General features: G+C 31.1%; 1 protein-coding gene and 1 long non-coding RNA gene across 2 annotated transcripts in view; both read left to right on the forward strand.

Annotated features, from left to right (window-relative positions):
• LOC109356727 overlaps positions 1 to 22002 on the forward strand; it is a 24013-nt gene extending 2011 nt beyond the window's left edge. Inside the window, exons 3-4 of the long non-coding RNA XR_002108776.1 lie at positions 11497 to 11500; positions 21991 to 22002. This is a non-coding gene — a long non-coding RNA (uncharacterized LOC109356727). The remainder of the gene's footprint in view (positions 1 to 11496; positions 11501 to 21990) is intronic.
• Positions 4520 to 6801, forward strand: LOC109356724. The gene is made up of 2 exons (XM_019600216.1): positions 4520 to 4849; positions 6253 to 6801. Exons 1-2 carry the CDS (start codon positions 4610 to 4612, stop codon positions 6763 to 6765), a joined length of 753 nt encoding a protein of 250 aa, XP_019455761.1. The 5' UTR covers positions 4520 to 4609; the 3' UTR covers positions 6766 to 6801.

Raw genomic sequence — 25490 nt, forward strand, 5'->3', positions numbered from 1 at the left:
TTTTTAGTGCAATGAAGGTTGTTGCAAAACGAGTTGCCCCAGGACGTATGATTTCTTTCCATCCTCGTCTTTTCCTTAACCATGCCAACAAAAATCCATGATTGTACACAAACTTTGTTATATCAGATGCACTTTTAGCTAAGGTAATGACATGATCCATTTTCCCAATATCTCCTAAAATCAAATTTAGACAATATGCAGCACAAGGAGACCAATAGATATATGGAAACTTTTCATTTAACATAGCTCCTGCAGCTTTATAATTTGCAGCATTATCCGTAACCAAATGCACAACATTGTTTACTCCAACAAACTCAATAAATAAATTGTAAAGTGTTTTAGCATCTTTAATGACATCAGATGCATCAACATATCTCACAAAAGTCACTCCTTTTGGAGAGTACACAAGAAAATTGATAAGTTGTCTATTTCTTTGGTCTTGCCAACCATCAGCCATAATGGTGCAACCAGTTTCTTTCCAAAAATTCCTAAAGTTCGCAACTAACAACTCGACATCCTTCTTCATTTCATGCAACAAATTGGATCTAATAGCATAATAACTAGGATCTTTATAACCATAACCAATTGCAGCAATTGCCTCTATCATAGGTTGATAGTAAAATGAATTTGTACAATTAAATGGAATGCAACAATCATAAAAGAATCGAGCAACTGCCAAATCAGCCTTATGAATAGCATCTTTACCTGCAAAGCCCATTCTAATTGAGGATTGAGCTCCTGGAGTAGTTCTTGGCGCATAGAAACGGTTGGACCGTCCGGTCCGGTTCCAACAACACTGGTATTATTGGATTGAATGCAAAATAATATAATTTATTTTAATTATTACATGTGGAAATTAAGCAACCAAGACATTAATATAGTGGTCTTATTTGATCTTTAAAGTTGACACTTTGACTTTTGGGGATAACGATTATTGGTAAGGGTAGTGATTAATTATTTACGCTCATCTAACAAATGTGAGAAAATATCCTTAATATTTCTAAAAAATTAGGGGAGCTTATCATGACAATAATGGGTAGAGCATAAATGATATTATTAAATGATACAATGTCAATGCCGATGTAAGAAAGTAATACATACTTCTTTTTCTCAAGAAAGTAATACATACTTCTTTTTCTCTAATATTTAGTAATTAATATCAATGACTTCATCTGACTTTAATATTTAAAATTAAAGTATAAATGTATAAACCTTTTTAAGTCATCTTATTAACTTTTAATTATAATTTGATGCATAATTGTATAAGTCATATTTTATTATCTTTTAACAAATGTTCTTCCTGTCATATCTTTATCTTTTATCATTTACTAGTAGGTTCGTACCTATCGACCCATATTCTTATTTTTATGATATGTATCATTTCTGTGTTACATTCTTTAAAGAAAAATAATTTAATATAAGAAATGTTACATAAGAACTCAATAGAGACCAAAGATGTAAGAAGATTAATCAAATATAAAATTGAAGAAGAAAAGATAAAAATAAGAAAATGTGTGGAAGAATAATGATGTATTATGAAAAAAGTAAAAGTAATATTTGAAAGTTTATAATAATTATTAATAGAAGAGTTACAAAAGGGTAATTTTAGAATGATAAAAATTATGTCACCATAGTTATTTATAATTTTGACTTATAGAAGTATAGATTTACGTTAGTATTATTTTTATTTGTGTATAACACAAAACATGTTATATTTAATGGGTGACTATCACACCCTAATTAGGATATATATTAATTATTGGGAATCTACATAAATAAATATTTAGATATTTGAAAAGTATTTTTTTTGTAGATATCTAAGAAATTATTTGAATACGATAAGATATTATTTGTTATGTACATAATTGTTGCTAAATTCTAAAATTTAATAATTTTGAATAAAAGTGTGGTTTCTTTTCTGTATTTGTTTTACCTCAAAGTTATTTAAGTGTATATTGAACCATAAAACCATTGAAATTGAATCTATACTCTTATTAAAATATTTATTTTATCTACTAAATCAGTTTTTAAATTAAAACATAATTTTTCAATTTTGGACGGCACATAGGATAACAAATAATTTTATTATTCTAATCACACTATAGGACAGTGCCACGCAATATTATAGGCTTGGAGCAACATTAAAAAATTAACATTGCACCAAGAGAGTGCATTTTTGTGGACGCTTTTGTTACCAAAAATTTATTATATAATTATCATCACCACTCATGAATTTTGGAGCGTTAGTAAGCTATTTTCACTAATACTTTTTCATGTTATATTCTTATTTTCTTAGTTGATAATTTAATATTACATTACCATTATTCCATATTGAAATATAGTTCTAAACATTGTTGATATATTCTGAAATTCACTTATAGCATAATTGACTTTATCATTAATCAAAATGAATTTGTTGAAGGTTAACTACAAATAAATATTTCTAACCACGGATAAAATTTATGAATAAAAATTGAGGATTTAAAATGTTTATATTTTCTTTCTCCATCTTCCTTTGATACTTCAACTAGGTGGAACTAGTTATGTAATGTACATGCTTTATACGAGGATGTATCCATAAATAATATATAAGTGTAATTGCTGTGCGCTCATTGTAAAAATTTAAACAAAATGTCATTCCATACATATTTTCTCATATTATATATACTATATATAAACCAAAACTTAAAATAATTTCCTTCATGGTGTAGTTTTTATTTTCTATATTGCCCTTAACATTATTTAAATTTTACAAATAAACTATATAATCCTAAGCAACTACCACCAATACATATTTCCCCTTAAATTAAACATTATCATAAACACACAAAAATATAATATAAACTACACCTAACACAACAAATAAATTTTAATTCAAATAAAATGAAATATATAAAAATTGAATATATAGTATCATACAATATTCGTCGGCAGACACTTCATGCCTGTACACACTAGTATTATAATAAAAGCCATATTTAAAAATCCTAAGATAAACTACGGGGATTATTCAAAATCTCAAAACGAATACAGGCAGTATACAAACACCGAACTTTGAATTGAACGTAGCCATCAATATAGCTAGTACATGTTTCATTTGGTCTAAATTTTGGCGAGAACTTTAAACAAGAAGAAAGAAGAAAGAAGAAACTACTACATATAACTGGACCAAAACAATTGGTGGAGCTAGAGCCCAAGTTTTAGTTGAAAATACATCTTTTATCCCACAAATTGTATTATTTAATGTGATTGATTGAAAATAAATAATTAAGTTCAAAATTTTAATAGCTAAATGTTTTTCTCACCAATCACATAAAATAACATATGGAGTAACATACTTTATAATATTAGTCCTATTTTAGTCTCCAACAAGATTTTATACGTGTCAAAACTGTATTCTACCAAAATTTATTGAGGGGTTGATAATACAAATCTAACGTCATGCATTCACATAGTCCAAGTTCATTAATGAGCACTTGAAACCATTTAAAGTTAGTGACCCATTTTCGAAAAATACACATATAATTTAATTAGCGGATGAATACAAAACCATTTATGTCATTATGACAGTTCTTTAATTCTCGTGATATTTTGATAATTAAATGACCAAAAAACGGAAGTAGATAAATAAATAATTTAAATTGAAAGAATAAAAAATTACCTAATTAAAGCACCATAATTTGTCTACTCATCTTCATTAAATGCTGCCATTACTTACATGCCACCCTATCTTGAATTTTCTTCCCACTCCTCCACTACCCATTCATTATTATCCCAATAAATGAATCAATAAATACAATTTAATAAATTAATTTTAACTTTCAAAACACTAAATAACAAAACCATAAAACTTAAATTAATTCCATTTAATGAAATTTAAAAAAGATACATTTCGATTTCTCTTAGAATATTAACATTTTACCGAAAAGATATTAATCTAGTTGCGTAAGATTTTATTAAAGAATAAGATGATCAAAATATCAAGGGTTCACTTATTGTGAGCAATATTTGTTAGAATTTACAACCACGCAAACTAAAATAGATTAATTTATTATTCACAAAGTGAGAAAATACTCTTGGTAGTACCAAAAAATATTAATCCTTCTAAAGTAGTAGAGATCACAAGAATTGAAGTAACTAGGGTAAAAATAATTATTATTATAAGAAATGAGAACATATAATATGAATTATTAGATTTTGTTTAAACGATCAAAATTTAAAAAAAATATCATATGATAATAAATAACTTTTAATTTCTTCTTGAATGTAATATTCAGATTTATTATTAACATAATTTTTATATTAGAATTGTTTTAACTTAATTCCCTTCCCAAAAAATTGTGCAATAACTTTTATTTTATTTTTACCATCTTCCAATACTTTTGGTGATGCCATAAAACTCAATTTAATTCCATTAAATAACACATTTTTCGAATTTGTTCCGCTCTTAAAATTGATTAACTATTAAATTACTATAGTAACGTACTATCTATCTTTATTGGCATATATAAATCTCTCACAATCACACACATGAAACACCAACAACTTCATCTTCTCTTCTTTCTCTCTTTCTCTCTCTCTATAAGCTCTCTTGTGAGAAACACTACACATGGCAATGGCTACAGAGGTGAGTTCTCTGATTCGTGTTCTGGGTGGTGGTGGTGGTTATAAGGAAGAGAAGAACCAGCATCATCATCATCATCATCGGATGGTGGCGAATGAATCAGATGATGATAAACCAACGGCTCCGATAACAATGGATTTGCTTGGTGGGTCCTCCATTGTATCACCTGAATTGGACCTTGATTCGCAGGTCCCAAATGGATGGGAGAAACGCTTAGATCTTCAGGTTAGTTCATTTTCTCTCTTTTCAGACAACAGAATCATTTTTTGAAAACTCCCACAACCTTCATTTTCTCATAATTGTGAGCATTTGTGTTAGATGTCACCATAATTATTATATGATTATAAACATTTTCAAAACATTAACATATTGGAATATATCGATTTTTTTTGTACTATTAAGAATTTTAAGATTATGGGTTAATAAATAATTTATTTTGTACTATTAAGACCTTGTTGTATATTGGCATATGTGTTTAAAACCTGGGATATATTCTTCTATTTGAGTGTTTTTGTGAACAATTGATAATTAATAATGGAATTTTTTTTCTAAATTAGAAAATGTTTGTAAATGTTTCTTCTTTCATGTTTTGTTTTTTAAGCGGTTTGTTTTACAAAATTCTTCACTGACTTTTAAATTTCTATTTACAATTTTAACACAGAATATTTGATTTAAAATTGTGATTATTTTCCATGTTCTTTTGATTTATTGATGAGGGAGGGGGAGAAGGAGAAATCCATGATCTTTATAAAAATGCAAAATTGATTTTATCTGTTTATTGTGAGTGTGGTTAAACTTTTGTTTTTAAATGTAATACTAAGCCCCAATTAATCAATTTTCGTTCCTTTTTATCTCTGTATTTATTTCTCATAAATAAAGGTTTAAAGGTTAAGCCTAATATTATTTTTTCTGGAAAAGGGCTAAAGCTAATATGGCTACAAGTTTTTTTCCGGTTTTATTTTTTGGCATGACTCCTTCCACAACAAATTTCATTCCATGGGAACACTTTGACTTAATTTTTAGAATTTGATATTTGAGCACAAAATTCTTTGAACTACGGGTATAGCCATCATAAAATATTATCTTTTTTAGCTTAATTGTAATATTATGAATGTATACATACTAAATCATAATTTCTACTGTATATGAGAAAAATGTATATATTTATCGTTTATGAATTTTTATAGGCTATAACTAAATAAAATAATTTAAATGAATAATAAATGATATACTAATACGATGTATACATGGTCTTCTATTTGTGCCTTTCTTAGCATTGATGATATTATAATGCATTTTACGCTAATTCATAAATGCAAGTATCTTGATTTCCATGCTTAACAATTAATACAGAGGACTAGATAACATAAATATTAAATAAAACCGATAAGACCATGTGTGCTGGCTCTTATTCTATAATTTCCTTTTCTTGACATATATTATTGGAGCATATCAGATAATCTCATATCTTTAAAACAAAAAAAATATATATATATCTCACATGTAATCATTACTGATTCTTCTAAAATATAAAGAATATAAATGAATGATTGATAATATATAATATTAAATATTACAATGCCAAAAATGATTAATGAAATTTGTTTGGTTATCTTTTTCATATGCAGACAGGGAAGGTCCATATTCAGAAGTGCAAAACATTGGACTCGCCACCTATGTTTGAAAATAAACTCAATATGAACCAAAAAGTTCCAAAACTTGAGACCTTGAATTTCCCATCATCTCCCTTCAAAACACCCTTGAATCTTTTTGATGAAACAAGCTTAGGCCTAAACCTATTCTCTCCATCATTGCCATCAAACAATTACCAAAGTGTGTGCACACTTGACAAGGTGAAATCAGCACTTGAGAGAGCAGAGAAAGAGCCAAGAAGGAAAAGGGTATCATTCTTCAAATCATCACTTTCAACAACACCTTCATATTCATCATCTTCATCTTCATTGAAAGAAACCCAAGAAGAAGAATGTGATATGAGTTCATCACCAATGGCTGTAGGGTGCCCTGGTTGCTTATCATATGTATTGATAATGAAGAACAATCCCAAGTGTCCTAGGTGTAGCAATGTTGTCCCCCTTCAATCTATGAAGAAACCTAGGATTGATCTTAATATCTCAATTTAAGAAATTACAAGGTTTACAAGTTAAGTTTTGGAAGAGAAAAAAAGAGTAAGAATCAACTTACAAATATATTTTATGACTCTGAAGTCTTCCGATTCTTTTCTTATTCTAAAACTCAACTCACAAAAAGATCTAAGAATATTCGACAATTACCTTTATTTTTAATTTAATTTTTTTCCAGTTTTGTAAATGTAATAATAGATAAGTTTAGGTTGTTTATAGATAATAATTCCGTAAATGAGTTTATTTACTCATGTATACTCAAGTTTGTCTAGCAAATATAATATAAATTTTTCCAATTTCTACTTTTTTATAAGCTTATGTACTGTCTTAGAAAATCCTTCTAAATCACTAAATTTCTAAATCAAACATTCTATAACTAATTTTTCTTTAGTTTTAATCCACAAATCTTACACAAGAAATTTTGTTTAGATGAAAGTTATCCACTTGAATATATTTTTAGGGGATCTACTTTGTAATACTTTTCTTCTTTTGATTTAAAATTATTGATCTTGCTAATATGGTAATGAATATTCTAAATCATTGATGTGCATTTGATTCTATATCCCATATGAAAGGTTTTTAACTTTTTAATGATGAAAATTTATTCATGCCCAAAAGAGCATTGTTCAGACATTATGCAACCAACAAATGGAAACAAATGGATGAGGCATTTGAGGATGAGAGGACTCATGTTGGGGTTAGTGGAGAGTAAATAGGAGAGAATGAGCCAAAACTCCCACCAATCAAATATATACCTTACACTATAGTTCCAACCAAACAATGTCGCTAGAGGAAATTCAAGCGGCTTATATATATATTTCGCAGATTGTAAATCAACATTCCTTTCTTAAAGGCATTGGCGCATATGCTTACCAATGCTAAGTTTATGAAGGAACTTCAAACCAAGAAGGGAGACTTCTTGATGAAAAGACTGTGGAACTAAATGTGAGTTGTAGTGCTATCGTCCAGAAGTTCATCCCTCCAAAGTGTAAGGACCTTGAGAACTTCACCTTACTGGTCACTATTGTGAATCTTCCAATTGAAAAGACTCTCATGGACTTGGGAGCCAACATCAAATTGATGCCATTATCTATGATTAGAAAGATAAGGGACATGGAGATTCAACCTACTAGAATGTCTCTAAAACTCACAGATATATATGTGAAATATCCTAATAGAGTTGTAGAAGATGTTCTCGTCAAGGTGGATAAATTTATCTTCCTCGCTGACTTTGTCATCCTGCATATTGATTAGGATATGGATGTGCCACTCATTTTGGATAGGCCTTTCATGAAGATCGTCAAGGTCTTTATTGATATGGATGATGACAAACTCAAGGTGAGCGTGCATGATAGGGATGTGACTTTCAAGGATGGGGCACAAATAGTTGACCTAATGGAGGAGGCATTAGGAGATAATATGTTGGATTCTAAGTCTTATGTATCATATGAGGATGTAGAGATATGAGCTGAGGATAAAGTGTCAAAAAAGAAACGGGAGCTGAAACCACTACATTCACACCTAAAACATGCATTTTTAGATGGTGAAGTAGGGAAGTTGTTAATCATCATCAACTCCTCATATGAAGAAAAAAAAGAGCAGTCTGTGGAAGTGCTCAAGTCTAACTTTGATGTTATAGGATGGACCTTGGCTGACTTGAAGGGAATAAGTCCATCCTATTACATGCACACGATTTATATGGAGGATGGTGTCAAGTTTGTTGCTCAACTACAACGACGACTAAATCCAATGACGAAGGTGTAAGACTGAGATGACAACTAAGAGGAGGTGAATTAGTTGTTTTAAATCTGATAGCTTTTTCTGCAATTTACAGAGTTAGTGGTAGCGGAAAAGTTATGTAGAAAAATATCAAGTAAATTTAAGGAGATAAGGGAGAAGAGAGTACTCAGAGATTTTTATACTGGTTCACCTTCTTGTCCACTGAAGGTTAAATCAAGTACTCTTGTAGCACAAGAGATTTCTTCACTAGATATTAAGAGTAGTAATTAAAAATTCTCACCTCGAGACTTCCTTGTACCTTACTCACTCTCTAATACATATGCCACTCTTCGGAAAATAAAATTTCCAAGTGACTCTATCCCCTTTCTTATAACACCCTTGTGAAATAAAGTATTTCAGCAATTTGAATGAAGAAAACTTTAACAATAGCAATGATTGCCTTTACAAGATTGGAACACTACGATCTCTTGCAATCTGGTAACTCTTTATACACTTAGTAATAATTCTTAGAAGGTATGAAAATCATTGAAACTACACTTAAAGCAACTTCAGAAAATTTAATTTGAAAGTTAAGAATAAGTTGTAGAAAAAGTGTTTTAGAAAATTTAGATTGTGTATGTGAGTTTTTTTATTATTGAATTTCGAGTTTCAATACCTTTAAATAGGATTTCCAATCAGCCATAACACCTCTATGAAAAGGTAGGGAATGATCGGAATGAAACCATTTCATTTGGGGTGAAATTTGTGCAGTTCGAATCTGAAAATCTGGTGTAACAACTCTCGGTAATCGATTACAGCATCGACGTAATCAATTATCCAAACATTTTGTCCAACTGAGTAATTGATTATCACATTGTGTAATCGGTTACTCAAAGTGTGTAATCGATTACTCAAACATTTTGTCCAACTGAGTAATTGATTACCCTATTGTGTAATTGGTTACTCATATATACTATAACCTTGTAATCGGTTACTCAAAGGGAGTAATCGATTATCATGTTTAGTTTTTGTTGGACTCGTTTCACACTCATGTAACATGTTACTTAGTTCTGGTAACCTCTTACTTAGATCCAATAACCTGTTATACAGTATTTTGAAAATTGTTTTCATTTATACTTGTAGTTTTCAATTTTATTTTTGAAATACTTTTTTAGCATTACTACTAATTGTATATTATAGAGTATAAGGATAGAAATACCTATAGACCTAGACTCTAAATTCATTGAAGCTTTATCTTCATTGTCTTCATAAGTATTCTTCATTTTCTTCTTTATGTGATGTTGGTGTCTTCAATCAAAACCGTGCCAAGGTTAGGAGCAAGATCTTCTTCACAAAAGATTGTCAGAGTTAAGGTAATGAAGTTGTTGGAGGCTGGTTTGATCGATCCCATTTCTTATAGTGCATAGGTGAGTCCTATGCAAATCGTTCCAAAGAAAGAAGGATCATATTTATATCTAATGATAAAATCAATTGATCCCAACTCGCACGCACATTCACGAGTTACAGGATGTGCATTGACTATGGGATATTGAACAAAGCAACAAGAAAAGATCACTTCCCTTTACCTTTTATGGAACAAATTCTTAAACTACTTTATGGATAAGCCTTTTATTGTTTTCTAGATGGATACTTTGAGTATAACCAGATCACGACATATCTCAAAGATCAGGAAAAGACTGATTTCACATGTCCTATTCATGTGTATGCCTATAGGTGTATGCCATTTGGACTATGCAATGAACCAACCACTGTTCAAAGGTGTATGTTTGCTATATTTTCCGATCTTATTGAGAAGTCTATTGAAGTACCCATGGATTGTTTATTCGTGGATAGTTTATCAATATCATTTCTAAGATTTAAAGGTAGTTTTTGTAGGGGTACAATAAAGGTAGGATGGCATGGAAAATGGTTTGTAAACCTAAGGAAGTGGACGATCTAGGGGTTATAGATCTCCCACTCTTTAATGATTCTCTGTTGGATAAATGAAAATAGAGATTTCTTGTACATACTAATTCTCTATGGATTAAGGTAATCAAATCAAAATATGACCTAGTTACTCTCACATCTAACTCGACATTTGTTTCGAATTGGTGGAAGGATGTTAGCAAGGTGGGGTATGTGGATGGTTCTAATATGAATTGTTCTATATAAATGTGTGGAAGGTTGTAGGGGATGGTACTTAGACTCGTTTTTGGCTAGATATTTGGTGTGGTCATTATTGTTTGAAAGAGTATATTTCAAGACTTTACTTGATTGCAGCTAACAAACATGCTCTTGTCTTTGAGTCGGGGTATTTTCAAAAGAGGGCTTGGGTTTGGGAAGTGGTCTGGAGGAGAAACGTGTTTGTGTGGGAGCATAGTCTAGAGGCAGAATTGTTTGAGGTGAGTAATTTGTTCTCTTGTACTATGGGTGTTAGAGATAGATGGAATTGGAACATAGATTCATCTGGGTCTTATAAAGTTAAATCAATATATTTGTGTCATCTAAACGACAGTCCAACCGAGTTTGGGTAAATTATGTTCATTCCAAAGTGTGGTGCATTGTGTGGAAACTTCTTAGAGGAAAGATAGCATGAAGTCTGAGCTTTACAAAAGAATGATCATCCAATCTGAACCGAATATATTATGTGTTTTTTGTTTCAATGATTCTGAATCCATAGACCACTTACTTGTTTCTTGTGAGTTTTATGTAAATGTGTAGAAGGGTTTCTATTATTGGTTTAAGAAATATGTCTACCTTACCAATTCTTGTACTTCCCTCTACAAGCTTCACCAACCTTTGTGTGTTAGCTCGAAAGTGATTCAACTATGGTGTATGCTTTGGTTTTCTACTTTGTGGTTTATTTAGCATATGAGAAATATGTCATATTTAGTGAGAAGGAGATCAACTTTACTCAAATTATGGATTTAATCCACATTAGATCTTGGTCTCGGTTTTTATTCAATCCGGTTCAATGTCATTTATTTTTACAAATTGATGTGTATACTATAGTCTTGTGGATTTAGTTTTCTGTGTGTTCTCTAATTGTTTTGGGTTAACACCATGGTTGCTTTATTAATATATTTTCCTTTGTTTAGAAAAAGAAAACCCTTGAGATCTATCTAAAGATCCAATGAAAGGTTACACCACAGTACCTTATAAAATAAGTTTTTAAAGCAAAATAAGTAAAAAAGAATCCACACAACACCTTAGTCTAATTTATTTTTTTACAAGCACTAATTTTTTTATAATCACGTGTACCAAAGGAATTAAAGGTAATAACAAAGCATTGACTGCTACATTTTATTGACTTTGACTTATAGATGGTAGTATAGAAAAATATAAGGAAGGAAAAGGAAAATCAAAACGAAAATGAACTGCTCCATTATTTTATATGTTATGAGAATTTTTAAGTTATATCTATATTGAAATATATAGTTATTTTTTACATTATTATACCTATCAGTAAAGTGGTTGTCTATTGATGCAAAATCCTTACAAAGACTAAACAGTTAAAAGGTTAATTATTGGGAATAATGCTTATTGGATAAACAATCATACTTCTCAAATGAAATTAGTTATTTATTCATAATGTAAAATAATATTATTGGTAACACAAAAACAAGTTTTCTCACTATTTATTCCTTCTCATGAATGACGTTTAAAAAAAAGGTTCATCATTCTAAATTTCTAATTACCATTTCCCACAACGTTTCTTGCAGAAAAAATCTATTAAAACCTCAATTCCATTTATTTTAAATAACTTTTTTTTAATGAAACTGCTGAAGTAATGCTAACCAAACAAACGTGAATATTATACATATTTTATGAAACACGTGATTAATTTATATTTTCCATTATTTAAAATTCTTAAAATATTATTACATTATTTATACTAGAGTCTAGAAATGGGTAAAAATCCTAAGAGTCTCACGTTGCATTTTAACGAGTAATTAAAGTACCAACGTAACAATATATATTACAGGGCTAAAAGTCTTAGGCATGTGGATGTAACCGAAAACGATCTTCTGTCTCAAAAAGACTTTGTTTCATCTCCCTAATCAATATCATTTCCTAAAATAATATAAAATATTAATTTATATTTTTTATAATTTTTCAATTAAGTAATACATTTTGATTGACTTGGTACATCATTAAGGACACTAATGAGTATAGAAGATCTCCAAATATAACGTGTTTATGAGTTCCAACTATAAGTCCTAACTTTTAAGATTATTAATTAAATTTCTAATTGGACGCATCAAACTTAGTCAAACATTTTTCGTGAGACATGTGATTAATTTATTGTTCCATTTTTTTAATATAAAACTTCATATAATATTACTACATTATTTATACAAAAGTCTTAACAATATTATATAAAATCCTATGAGTTGAATTTTAAGAAGAGACAAAATATATTTAAAATCTTAACAAGTAAATGCCCTAAGCAAAGGGGACAAAAACAAGTCATTTTCGTTTCTCCACCAATAATGGCGGGGAGAATGAAAATATTAATTAAGCTAGAGAACAAAATTCATCTCCTAGGTTTTCATAATATTTGTAGTTTTCAATTTAGCAACTTCCCATTTCCCAATGTTAAACATGGTGAAGGTTTTAGTTGGTTGAGTACCATGTCAAATGATTCACATTTCATTCATAGAAGCATGAGATAAAATAAATTTTAGTATTAAAAGCGGTTAATATAATAATATCGATATATATATATATATATATAATAATATAAAATAATAAGATCTATCATTTGAAGTTAAAATGAAATATAATAGTTAAAAAATTTCATCGTTACTAATTTAATATTATTTTTATATAGAGGCAAACTTTATTAACAATTAAAGTTGAAGAGGTTAATTACTAAGAAAAAATAGTTCATGTACCTATTTATCAAGGGTGAGCCGGTAGAGATCGTAAAAGGGTTGCTTGACTTATTTTGTTCATGCCCTCAAATGCCGTAAATATTCAAGCATATGTGGGCATGTTAGTAAGGAGAAAAAGTAAATAAAAACTTTGATATTTTACATGAAGTTGAACAAATCACATTAGATTATAATTTATTTAGGCATTAAAAATCATATTACATCATATTTTATTTAAAATTTTCCTTTTTTTCCTTAACTTAACCCCGCAGGCCACCTGCATTGTCCAATAGAAATGCCCGTGAGCTTGGCAGGCAAACGGGCAGTGAGAAATGAACAAATGAATGAAATTTGTATGTCCTACCCACAAAAAATACAGGCTATGCAGGCGTGCCCACAAACATTTCCCATTTTCCATCTATATGAGCAGGACTCGACCTTACCCGCTCAACCAGTTTGACCCGATCATGATCGAGCCCAAATAGGGTCGGTTCTCATCGAGTCTAGGGTCAGATTCGTGTTCAAAATTTGATCCATACACTATTTAGGGTCGGGTAGGGGACAAACATGAAGTGGCCCGACTCGTCCTATTGTTAGTCACTTATCATGTTTGTATGTGTTTCTATCCATTTTGTATAGAATAATGACATCTCTTTTGTCGAAAGTATAATTGATTCTCTAATTTTTCGTCATATATATAATTAACAATATATACATATATCATTTCATATGTCAAATTACATATCCATAAAAATAAGTAAAATATTGAGAAGACTTTATCTAAAAGAGATGCATTATATTTAACGAGATCTAGGGTCAGGTTCGGGTTCGAAGGTTGTCTCGATTAAAATTTGGGGTAGTTAGCTTCGGATCTAGGGTCAGGTCTGGGTTCAAAAAATGACCTTACTTATATTTAGAGTCGGGTAAGGGATAAGCCTTACCTGATCCAACCCGACCAATGTTCACCCCTACTATTTACACAAGCCATAACATTTATGGTGTTTTAATATATTTTTCTATAGGAATGGCAACGGGGCGGATCATGGTCGAATTTGTACATACCCAAACCTGGAATTCAAAACCTGAACCCGAAACCAAATTCAAACTCAACGAGGTTGAAAATAAAGATATCATCCCAAACCCGTCGTGTTTCGGGTAACCCAAATCCGAAAATAGTAAATGTACTACGAAAAATATGATATCATTTTTATTTCATTTTTCTCTAACATTTCTATTTTCTCTTGTATTATTTCATTTCTTTTATGTTTGAAGAGCCAATAGTACGTAAAGTTAAATTAGAAATTAAAAAAATGGGCACTTGATAGAACTTTCAATTTTAAATTGAATTACATTACTTCGGGGCGGGTTCAGGGTAGGGTCTTTGCTCTACCAGACCCAAACCCGGAAATTAAACTTGGGTAAAACCCGAACCCAGGCCCAATACATCAGATTTTCCTCGTTAAATTCGAGTTGGGTTCGGGCGGGTACCCATGGGTTCGATTTTCATTGTCATCCCAACTTTTCTAGAAACCAATAAAATGTTGGTCTAGTAGTATAAGACCCTGTTAGATCCACAGAAAGATCAAAATATCAAAGATTCGATTCTTATGAGCGATACTTATTGGGAGAGACAATCACATACTAAAAAAGATTAGTTCCTTACCTATAATGTGAGATACCTTTATAGTACCAAAAATAATATTTTTCTAGAAAGGAAGTAATCCAATAAATAAATGCACTATGGTTGCCTTCACACTAGGTCCATCTTAGAATAATTAGCCCTACCATATTTGGTATAATATACAACCAACAATTTGTGCTGCCCATTGTAACCATTTACAAGCACTGAAGTTAATAAGGAGGAAGAGATATTATGGGTCTTGTTATAATCTCTTCAATTTCAGATTGTGACTAATATCCATCCAAAATTTGATTTCATGTGTTTGTACGTGTTTTAACATTTCAGCAATTTTCTTACACTTCCATAAGGGGCTTAAATATTCACATGCTATATCTACTCTAGTTTAATTATATGAAGGGATTGATCTAGTAATGTAAACCTTAATTGAAATACCATATTAGATTAAATGCTAAATATTTAATTCCCGAAAGAAACATTTATTGGAAGATACATTTAGTCACACTCCCAAAAATACAGACCTACACTTGGAATAAAAAACTTTATTTTATAATAAGGAAATCAATAAATTTATTATCAAAAACTAAACATTCAATTATTTCATTAGTTTCTATAAAAGAACAACCACTGGGAAAGTGATGTACAAATGTTGGTTGTCCTTTAATAGTTTTAAAAGAGCATGGACCTACACTTTGTCAAATTAATATGCTTAATGTATACTACTGCTGCAGGAAAATAATTAAGGTCATTTACTAGACCAATTCATCAATAGCATTAAATGGGCAATTTAATTTTTCTCATAGTCATTAAAGTTGTTCACCTAACTTCCGGTGAACATCTGTTATCCCATAAAAGTGTATCACTCCATGTGTTATTATTTATGATTAGTCAGAAAAATACTTAATCATTACTTTTTTAACTTAAATACATTTTTACAACCAATCACAAACAATACCACATATAGTGACACACTTTATGGTAGAGTAGACGTGCTCCCCTAACTTCTCATATGACTTTGATGTTTATTCTCTGAATCATGTGGAGCCGCATTTATAACACACCCCTTTATTTGCTCCATTGATAATTCAAATACAACATGTCTTATTATAAGCTTTATCAACCTGTCTTATTATAATTTTTCTCATAGTATAAGAAATCTGTTAGATTTTTAGGATGACCAAAATGTTAAAGGTTTGATTCCTATGAAATCACTTATTGAAAGAAACAATCACACATCCCAAAATGATTAAGTCATTACCTAAAAAGAGTCAGGGAATACATTTGGTATACCCAGAAAAATACATGTCTTATTATAAGCTTTAAACAATTTCTCAACTTTGATTATAATATTTCTTTTATATTAATGGTTTTTTCTTAATTTCTTTAAATGTTTTTATAGGAAATCATTAAACTTTCATATTTTTAGCAATATTGTTATTGTTTTCACTATTATATTCTTCGCAATTCGTCTCTCATCCTTATTCTACGGTCATTTTTTTCTCCTAAAATAGTAATAAGGAAAAATGAACACATGACAATCCTCTTTTGTTTTTTTCAATTATATCTTTTCTTTTGTCATGTAAAGAATAGAAATATACCCCTTTTTGTATAAATTTGTCGTTAATGTTAGGAATAATATAGTAGTCTCAAAATTGTGGTTAACATTAATTCAAATGTAGTGTAACATCTACATCATTTACAGTTTCTAAGGCAAACTAATTTACTAACTATGAATTACTTTGTATACATGTGAACTACGAATTAGTTTGTATACATGTGAACTACGAATTAGTTTGTATTATGGACAAACAATTTAATTTGTAATTGAACTTTAAACATATTTTTGTTTACAAGATTGACTCAATATGGAAAAAAATTAATTTGTCACATTAGAAGCTGTGATATGCCAATAAGACTTATGAATAGCCCATTAGCTTTTTAAGTTCCAACTCAAAGTCATTGGACTACTGAGACTTCTAAGTGGTCCAATAAATTTTTTATTTTTCCGATTAGAAGTAATGATGAGTCAACACGACTTTTGAGTAGTCGATTAAATTTTTTAATTTCCAACTCATAAGTCATGGGTGGTCAACACAACTTCTGAATGTCCCATTTATTTTTAAGTCTTAACTAGAAGTCATGATATAAAGAACAACATGACTTCTGAGTGTCCTAATAAATTTTTAAAGAAGTCGTGATTGCCTAACACGACTTGTGAGTGACCCATTAATTTTTTAATTTCCAACTAAAAACAATGATTGGGGCTAACACAACTTTTAAGTGGCCTAAAAGTTTTTTTTTAAAATTTTTTCACTCATAAGTCGTGATGGGTCAACACAACTACCGAATATTTCATTAATTGGTTTAAATTTCTGATTGAGATGTCGTGATGGGCCAAGATGACTTTCGAGTAGCCTAATGATTTTTTTTTAATTTCCAACTCTAAAGTCGTGATGAGTACACAAGACTTCTGAAAGTCATTAATTTTTTAGCTTTTTCACTTAGAAGTCGTTTTGGACCAACAATACTTTTGAGAGACCATTAGTTTTTACTTCATGATGTGCCATCACGACTTTTGAATAACTCGTTAATATTTTAAATTTTCCACTCAAAACTCAACATGTCAATTTGAATATGGTTTGTGTTTGAAAACTTAACATATTAAAATTTTGAAATTTAGAGCATGGCCATGAACCACTTCACTAATTAAATGGTGTACTATCAAATTGATAGTCCATATTAATAACATTGAGAATGAAGCCTGTTTGGTGGAATTCAATAAGAGAAAAATATTCATATATTAATAGTATAAGAGTTTTTAAACTATCATTATATTATCCACTATTTATTTTTAATTATTATTAACCTTTTAAATAAAAATAATACAAGTAAATGATGGATAATGTACTATATGTATATAAAATTTTATTCTATCAATTAATACATATTACACTCATTCAATAAACACGTTTTATAAAAGAGAGATTAAAAAAAATGAAATTTTAGTGGGTAACCGACATTTTCATGTAGGATGAATGGTGGGCAAGGATTTGAACTAAATGTGAGTTCCCACGTTAGCGTTACCATAATTGTTTCCCATTCAAAGGAAATGGCCCACATATATGACAATATCTCGTCTAGTAACTAAAACATTTGATGCATTTTTTGTTGTTGCTAAAACCACCTCCAAATTTTATACTACATTGTTTCTCATATAAAAAATTGACTCATTTCAATTGCTGATGATATTCATGTGTATCAGCAATTTTGTCCTAAATTTTTGCTATATCCCATGTTAGAATCTATGCGAGTTCTAGTATGACTATTATGTTATAGTGTTAAAGGTTTCCTCCACTAGTGTGTCATTGTAAGAGATGTATTGTTGTTTATAGAATCATAAGGAACCAAAACAATTCTTTTAGTGTCCATATTTTTAAGGTAAGCAATATTACATTTCAAGGTAACCAATGTAGCTTTTGAAAAATTGAAATTCTCATCCTTGATTTTGTCATGTTTATATTCATTGCATTTTAGGAGGAAACCTGTAAAAAGAACTTGATCATTCATTTATTGTTATCATCCTTTTCTGAAAATCAGTCGTTGAATTTTTTAGGGTATTATCAATGATATTTTCTCACCGTTTCTCTGAAACCGAACCTTTGAGCTTTTGGTCATTCTGAGGATCTAATAAAACTTATATCACTAGACCAACGCTTTGTTGGTAAAGAAATTGTTGAATTTGTGGTTGGCTGTATTTTTTATCCTCTTAGTATGTGGTCTTGTAATATCCTAGTTCAGGCACTATGATGACAAGTTATATTATGCGACTAAGATAAAAGACAACCATCACATTAATATCATAATAGGTCAACATGTAACAACTTACAAACATATTATAGCGAGTCTCCTTATTTATATGAGTCATTAGAGACTATTGCATAAAGACTATTAAAACTAATGGAATCATACACAGAGATCTTAACCAATATGATGAGGGGTTGGAATTGTAGGCGTTAAATCTTCCATCTCATACACATATTTTTTGATAATTTATAATAAAATCTATAATTTCAAAAAGCATGAGAAAATACTAGATTAAACATATGGTAAATATAAGTAGTTAGATAAATGGTCCATAGAATTAGAGTTTTAAGTGTCTTTTATTTGTTTACTCCATGGATTTTCGGGAGTAAGAATACTCTTCATAATGGATAGGCAAGCCCTTGAAAAACGAAAAAGAATTTATTATGTAATGACATATATCATTTTAAGTATAATAAAATAATATCTTTATCATTAAAAATATAAGGAAATTGAAGTACTTGCTCTCCATTGATAAAGATGATTCTCACATATATTTAACTCGAATGAATATCGTAGGAATTATTCCCAAAGGATCTCAAGATGATTTGTACGATATGTTCTTACTCGAATGAATATCGTAGGAATTATTCCCAAAGGATCTCAAGATGATTTGTACGATATGTTCTTTACTTTACAAAGCAGTAATCACTCCCATAAAAGTATTCTTAATTATTTTTCCTTTGGTGATGTTAACTACCGTGTGTGTCTCACCAAGCAACGCCACAACTTATACAAAATGTAAATGATATTATCAAATTTGAAAAATAAGTAATAACTCATAAAAGATGATATTCTCTAAAACATTATAAACATATCAAAATATTTTGTTATTGAATTGAAATTTTTACTTGAAAACATTCTCGCTAACACCAAAATATAGTATAAAATAAAATAAAAACTTGAAAATAAATCTCATGTATGTTTGGCTGCGAAAGCCATGAGAAAGTATATATCCAAAAATCCTATTTTAGGGTGAGACTAATGGAATCCATGAATAAGGAAATGTAGGATTTGATATTATTGAATGATTAAATTGTTAAGTTACATGAGTATGTGACTTATATAAATATATAGCCTAGATTGTTTGCGGAATAAGTAATGTAATAAATTTAACTAACTTGTAACAAACTAATTAACATGCTTAACACATGCTAAAAAGAGAAATGACTCTGCTATTAAAACTAATCTTAAGAAAATAAAAATGCGCATATGGTTAAGCTAGGTGCACCAAGGTGCATCCTGATACAGTAAAAATGATGCGCCTGATGCAGCAAAAATGATGTGGCCGAGGTAGGTTGATGAGCCAAGACGCATGTGTTGATGCGTCAATCTGATGCGCCAATATGCATGCTGATGTGCCAAGGTGTGATGCGCCAAAGTGCATGCTGATGCGCCAAGGTGTGATGCGCCATGGTGCGTTGTGTGCTGATGCTCCAAGGTGTAATGCGCTATGGTGCATATTGATGCACTAGGACGCATGTGCTGATGCGCCAATCTGATGCACCAAGGTGTGTGCTGATGCGCCAAATTGTCTCGGTCATGTTTTGTCTTCTCGGTCAGGTGCTCCTACCTACTCGGTCACGATGCACCAGAAATCCTCGGTCATGGTCCTGAAGCTGACTCGGTCAGAAAAACCTGTTGCAATGAAAAAATGTGCATCATGCCTAATAAGGCATTGCATGAAACATAAACATGGATTAGATTTAATAACCCCCCCCCATAGATCTTGAGCATTGTCTATGTAGATGATGCTTTGTGCTATTGATTGTGTTAGGGACTTAGTGATCCAAGAAATCACTATGGTGTTGCATCTGTCCTAAGCATCATAGGTTGGATATGATTCTTTTGGAGCTTGTATCCTGCCATCTACAATTCTGAATTTTTTCTTTGATGAAAGGGATCTCTTCATAGATCTTGACCATGAATGGTAATTCTTTCCATTCAGTGATGGGGAGACTGATGTGAACCTTGGGTTTTCTCCTGGGTGTAAGTAGTAAGGATTTGTTGGATTCTGCGAAGTATCCATGGCTTGGTATGGATGTTGAATCTCATCAGATTCAGTGTCCATGATGAAGATGGTTTTGAAGAAGAAAAGAAGATAGAAGAAGATTGTGTGATGGATTAGTTTTAGCAGCAGAGCTCTCATTAAGAGAGCTCTGATACCATAATGGAATCCATGAATAAGGAAATGTAGGATTTGATATTATTGAATGATTGAATTGTTAAGTTACAAGAGTATGTGGCTCATATGAATATATAGCCTAGATTGCTTGCGGAAGAAGCAATGTAACAAACTAATTAACATACTTAACACATGCTAAAAAGAGAAATGACTCTGCTACTAAAATTAATCTTAAGAAAAAAGAAATGCGCAGATGATTAAGCTAGGTGCACCAAGGTGCATCCTGATGCAGTAAAAATGATGCGCCTAATGCAGTAGAAATGATGCGCTAGTGGATGTAGGTTGATGCGCCAAGACGCATGTGTTGATGCGCCAAGCTGATGTGCCAAGGTGCATGCTGATGCGCCAAGGTGTGATGCACCATGGTGCGTTGCGTGCTGATGTGCCAAGGTGCATGCTGATGTGCCAAGGTGTGATGCACCATGGTGCGTAGCGTGCTGATGCTCCAAGGTCTGATGCGCCATGGTGCGTATTGATGCACTAGGACACATGTGTTGATGCGCCAATTTGACGCGCTAAGGTGTGTGCTGATGCGCCAAATTGTCTCGGTCATGTTTTGTCTTCTCAGTCAGAAATCCTCGGTCAGGTGCTCCTGCCTACTCGGTCACGATGCACCAGAAATCCTCGGTCATGGTCCTGAAGCTGGCTCGATCAGAAAAACTTGTTGTAAAGAAAAAATGTGCATCATGCCTAATAAGGCATGTGCATGAAACATAAACATGGATTAGATTTAATAGAGACAACCATGAGTAAATATATATTGGTAATCATATGTTTGATTGCAATAGTCACGATACTTATAGTTTAGAGTGTTTATGGTTAGCCTTCAATTGACTGATAAATAAAATAAAGAAGAAACACGTATAGATGAAAATGATACCGTATACAAATAGAACCATATAGATGAAAATGCAGGTGCTCTAACACATCTTGGTTATTTATAGTTGCTCCTTCTATGACTCTTTCACTTGAATGTTAAATGTGACATATTTCATGACTACCAAAAATTTGTGACATTATGGTTGAGCTATAAGTAACTTATGTGATAGTGATTTTACTGTTTGAGAATATGAAGTAATAGAGTCTACTTATTGAGTTATTATGGGATTTCTTTGAGAATCTATACTGCTTGTATCATTTCCTTTAGCTCTTATTACCAATAGCTTATGCCTTGACATTTGGAAATGGGTTTTCTCCAGTAATGGAGAAGATGGTGACATGTGACAGTAAAAAAATAATTGTACAAATTTTAAATGATCAAATAAATTTAGGCTTCATATTCGAGTACTTAGTATCCATTACTTTAGATGACCCCAACCTTGACACTTGTGGCTTTCAAGTGGGGCAATCCTAAATTTTACCAAGTGTATTGGAAGTAACTATGTAATTTGCTTCACTTCCCTATCCTATTTCTTTGCTTTTCCACCATTCCTTATGCTACATGTACACACCAATGTGTTTGCATCCTTTAAATGATGACAACTCAAATGGGTAAAATAGCTTAAGTATGTCTCCAGGCTAATTTTTATTTGTAGAAGAGTCATAATCTGTTATTCATTTAATAATAGAGGTATTATAGTTATAAGTGGCAAATCAGGCATTTCCACACGTCGGCTTGCGTAGCTCGTAATTTTTTGTGAGCAGAGAATACAAATGTAGTCCAATTGCCCATTCTGTCGTACCCGTTTGCCTGTCAAGCCCACATACATTTATATTAGGCAATATGGGAGACCTGCCGACATAATATCTTAAAAAAGAATTAAAATTCAAATAAATTATGACATATGTGATTTATTGGTTTAAAAAAAATATGATATGATTTGTTCAACTTAATATAACATATAAACATTTTTTTATTTTTTTTATTTTTTTTATTTTTTAACTTCTTTATTCAATTTCTTTTTTTAAAACAGGTAGGGTTTAAAAATTTGTCCAAAAATAATAAGTGGGCATGTCAGATCCGCTTTTAACTTATAGGTACAAGATAAATGGGACCAACGACCCATTTTGCTATAACTAATTATAATAGTGAATAAAGTATCTCATTGTACCAGAAAATAAAGTATGTTCTCCTACTAGTAAAAGTATAACATGTGTACAATTTTGTTTAGTTTTAGAAATATTTTTGTAGAAAATGATTAAAAATGACACATACCATACTTTTAGTGACGGAAGGAGATAATTTATCTTCTTATACTAGGAAATACGTTATTCTCATTATAATATCATTCCTATAAGTCAACTGCTCTAATTGCTCCGCTGTAAGAGTTAGCCCCACATACCTGTGGATGTTTCCGGCTCGGATAGGATTGCCTCCATTGCGAGGATACATGTGGGAAACCAAAAAAAAAATTGCTCAAATTGCTATAGTATTAAAATTTGACAAAATTCAGCATGGATACACTAAAAATGTTTAACTATGAAACAATCAATTGGATACAATAAATATCTATGTTAAACTCACTTCCTTTTGAACTGGGCTTTTTCTTTCTATTCTTGGGCCTAGCTGCCCCGAAATCACTCTCCTATAAAGATTAGAAATAAACAAAGACCAAATTATATCATGAAAATATTAAATAAAATACAAACATGAACGTAATTATAAAGTAACAATGTTTGAGGTAATTCAACCTATGATTGGTCCTCTTCAACTAGTGATAGAGGTAACTCAGGTTGTGATTGAGATAGTTAAACCATTTCATGCCTTATTTCTTCCCCTTCAGCATTATATGTCTTATTAGTTCATGAAATTCCGGGACCTTTGAAAGTATACTACTATATCTAGATCTAGCACTGAGGCAAAATATAGAAGTCTTGCTATTCTTGCTCAAGAATTGCAATGAGTGTAATCTCTGCTCACTAAGTTGAGCTTCAGTTTTTCTACTCCTCTTGTGCTTTGTGATAACTTAAGCATTGTAACTCTTTCACACAATTCAATGCTTCATCAAAGGACAAAGCATATTGAGTTGGATCTTTTTTTTATTCGAGATAAAGTTCAAGACAAAAGGCTTATTATCAAGCATATTCCAGCCAACTTGCAAACTGCCGATACTCTTACGAAAACTCTATCTCCAACTCGGTTTAGTTTTCTTAAATATAAACTCAAAGTCATTGGCCTACAAGAAGCAACAACAAACTCACCCTCAACTTCAAAGGGGCATTTTAGGAATATAACTAAGACTAGTTTAATCTTTGCACTTACTTCTTCTTTCATCTTTTACGTTGTTCTGTTTCTTCTATAAATAGAAGGTTGGTTACTCTTTGTAAACAACATTTCATAATATCAATTAAAAAAATTTCTTCTTTCATTCTTCTTTTCATTCTCTCTTTCTTAGACGATTATTTTACATTGTTAATGGCAATTATGATGAACTAAGAAAGCATATGGAATGAGAAGGATGGTGTATGCTAGTGTTTTAAATTGTGGTTGCGGTTGTATAGTGGTTATGGTTGTGTTAATTGTGATTATGGCCGTTGCGATGCAAATTGCGGCCGTTGTAGAGTGAATTATTTTGTGTGTAAAAAAATATTGTTGATACTGATGTTGTCTGATGCGGCTCATTGCGGTTACATTGCCGGCTTGATACGGTCCAAAAGAGGTCCAATACGTTTGTGTTGCGGCTCGTTGTGGTCGCATCATTGTGATTTGGTGTCACACAACAATTGTAGTATGATGTGGTTGTGATGGTTATTGCAACCGCAATATTACGGCCGCATCACGTAATGCAATTCGCAATTTGAAACACTCATATATGCATTGGGAGTGGGTGGGGCTTTAGTGATGACTTTAATGACAAAATGATTATTGTTTTGGGGGATTTTGTTTAAGCAAGAGGGATCTACTCCATTTTTGTTGTTTTTTTAGATTGTGGAGAGTGAATTAGGCTCAATTTAGATTGAGATGCAACCTAGTGAGGGAGATGAACAGTGATTTTGAGTCTTTAGTCATGTCCCCTCAAAAAGTAGATATGTTGGTCACCAACACAATCATCATCGACTGTGTTTAATATTGTTTTCCATCCATTAGATTATGTGATGTTGCCAAGTGTTACCCGTGCTCCAAACAAGATGAGTTCAAATGGTCTTTGAGTCTAGTACTAAATAGAAGCGTTGATATGTAATTTTAAAGGTTCAAATTTTTAATTGTTTTTGAATTGAATGATTTCAAAACTTATAAATATCACCTAGAAAGGATCCCAAATTAAATAATATTTATATTCATAAACCTGTTTTATGGTGTACTTTTTTACACATTTGCAAATACGTTCTAGAAAGTTGATCTTACATGAAAATATACTGCTGTAAAAGTAATATTACTTATGGGGAAAAAATAGGTACAATATAAATGTTATTTCATTTTTATATACTAAAATTCTTTCTATCTGACATTTGAAAACTAATTTCTTTGGAGACATATAGAGATTTAAAGATTGAGTCCACAACA

This window comes from Lupinus angustifolius, chromosome LG09, assembly GCF_001865875.1.
Source record: "Lupinus angustifolius cultivar Tanjil chromosome LG09, LupAngTanjil_v1.0, whole genome shotgun sequence".
NCBI classification, from domain to species: Eukaryota; Viridiplantae; Streptophyta; class Magnoliopsida; order Fabales; family Fabaceae; genus Lupinus; species Lupinus angustifolius.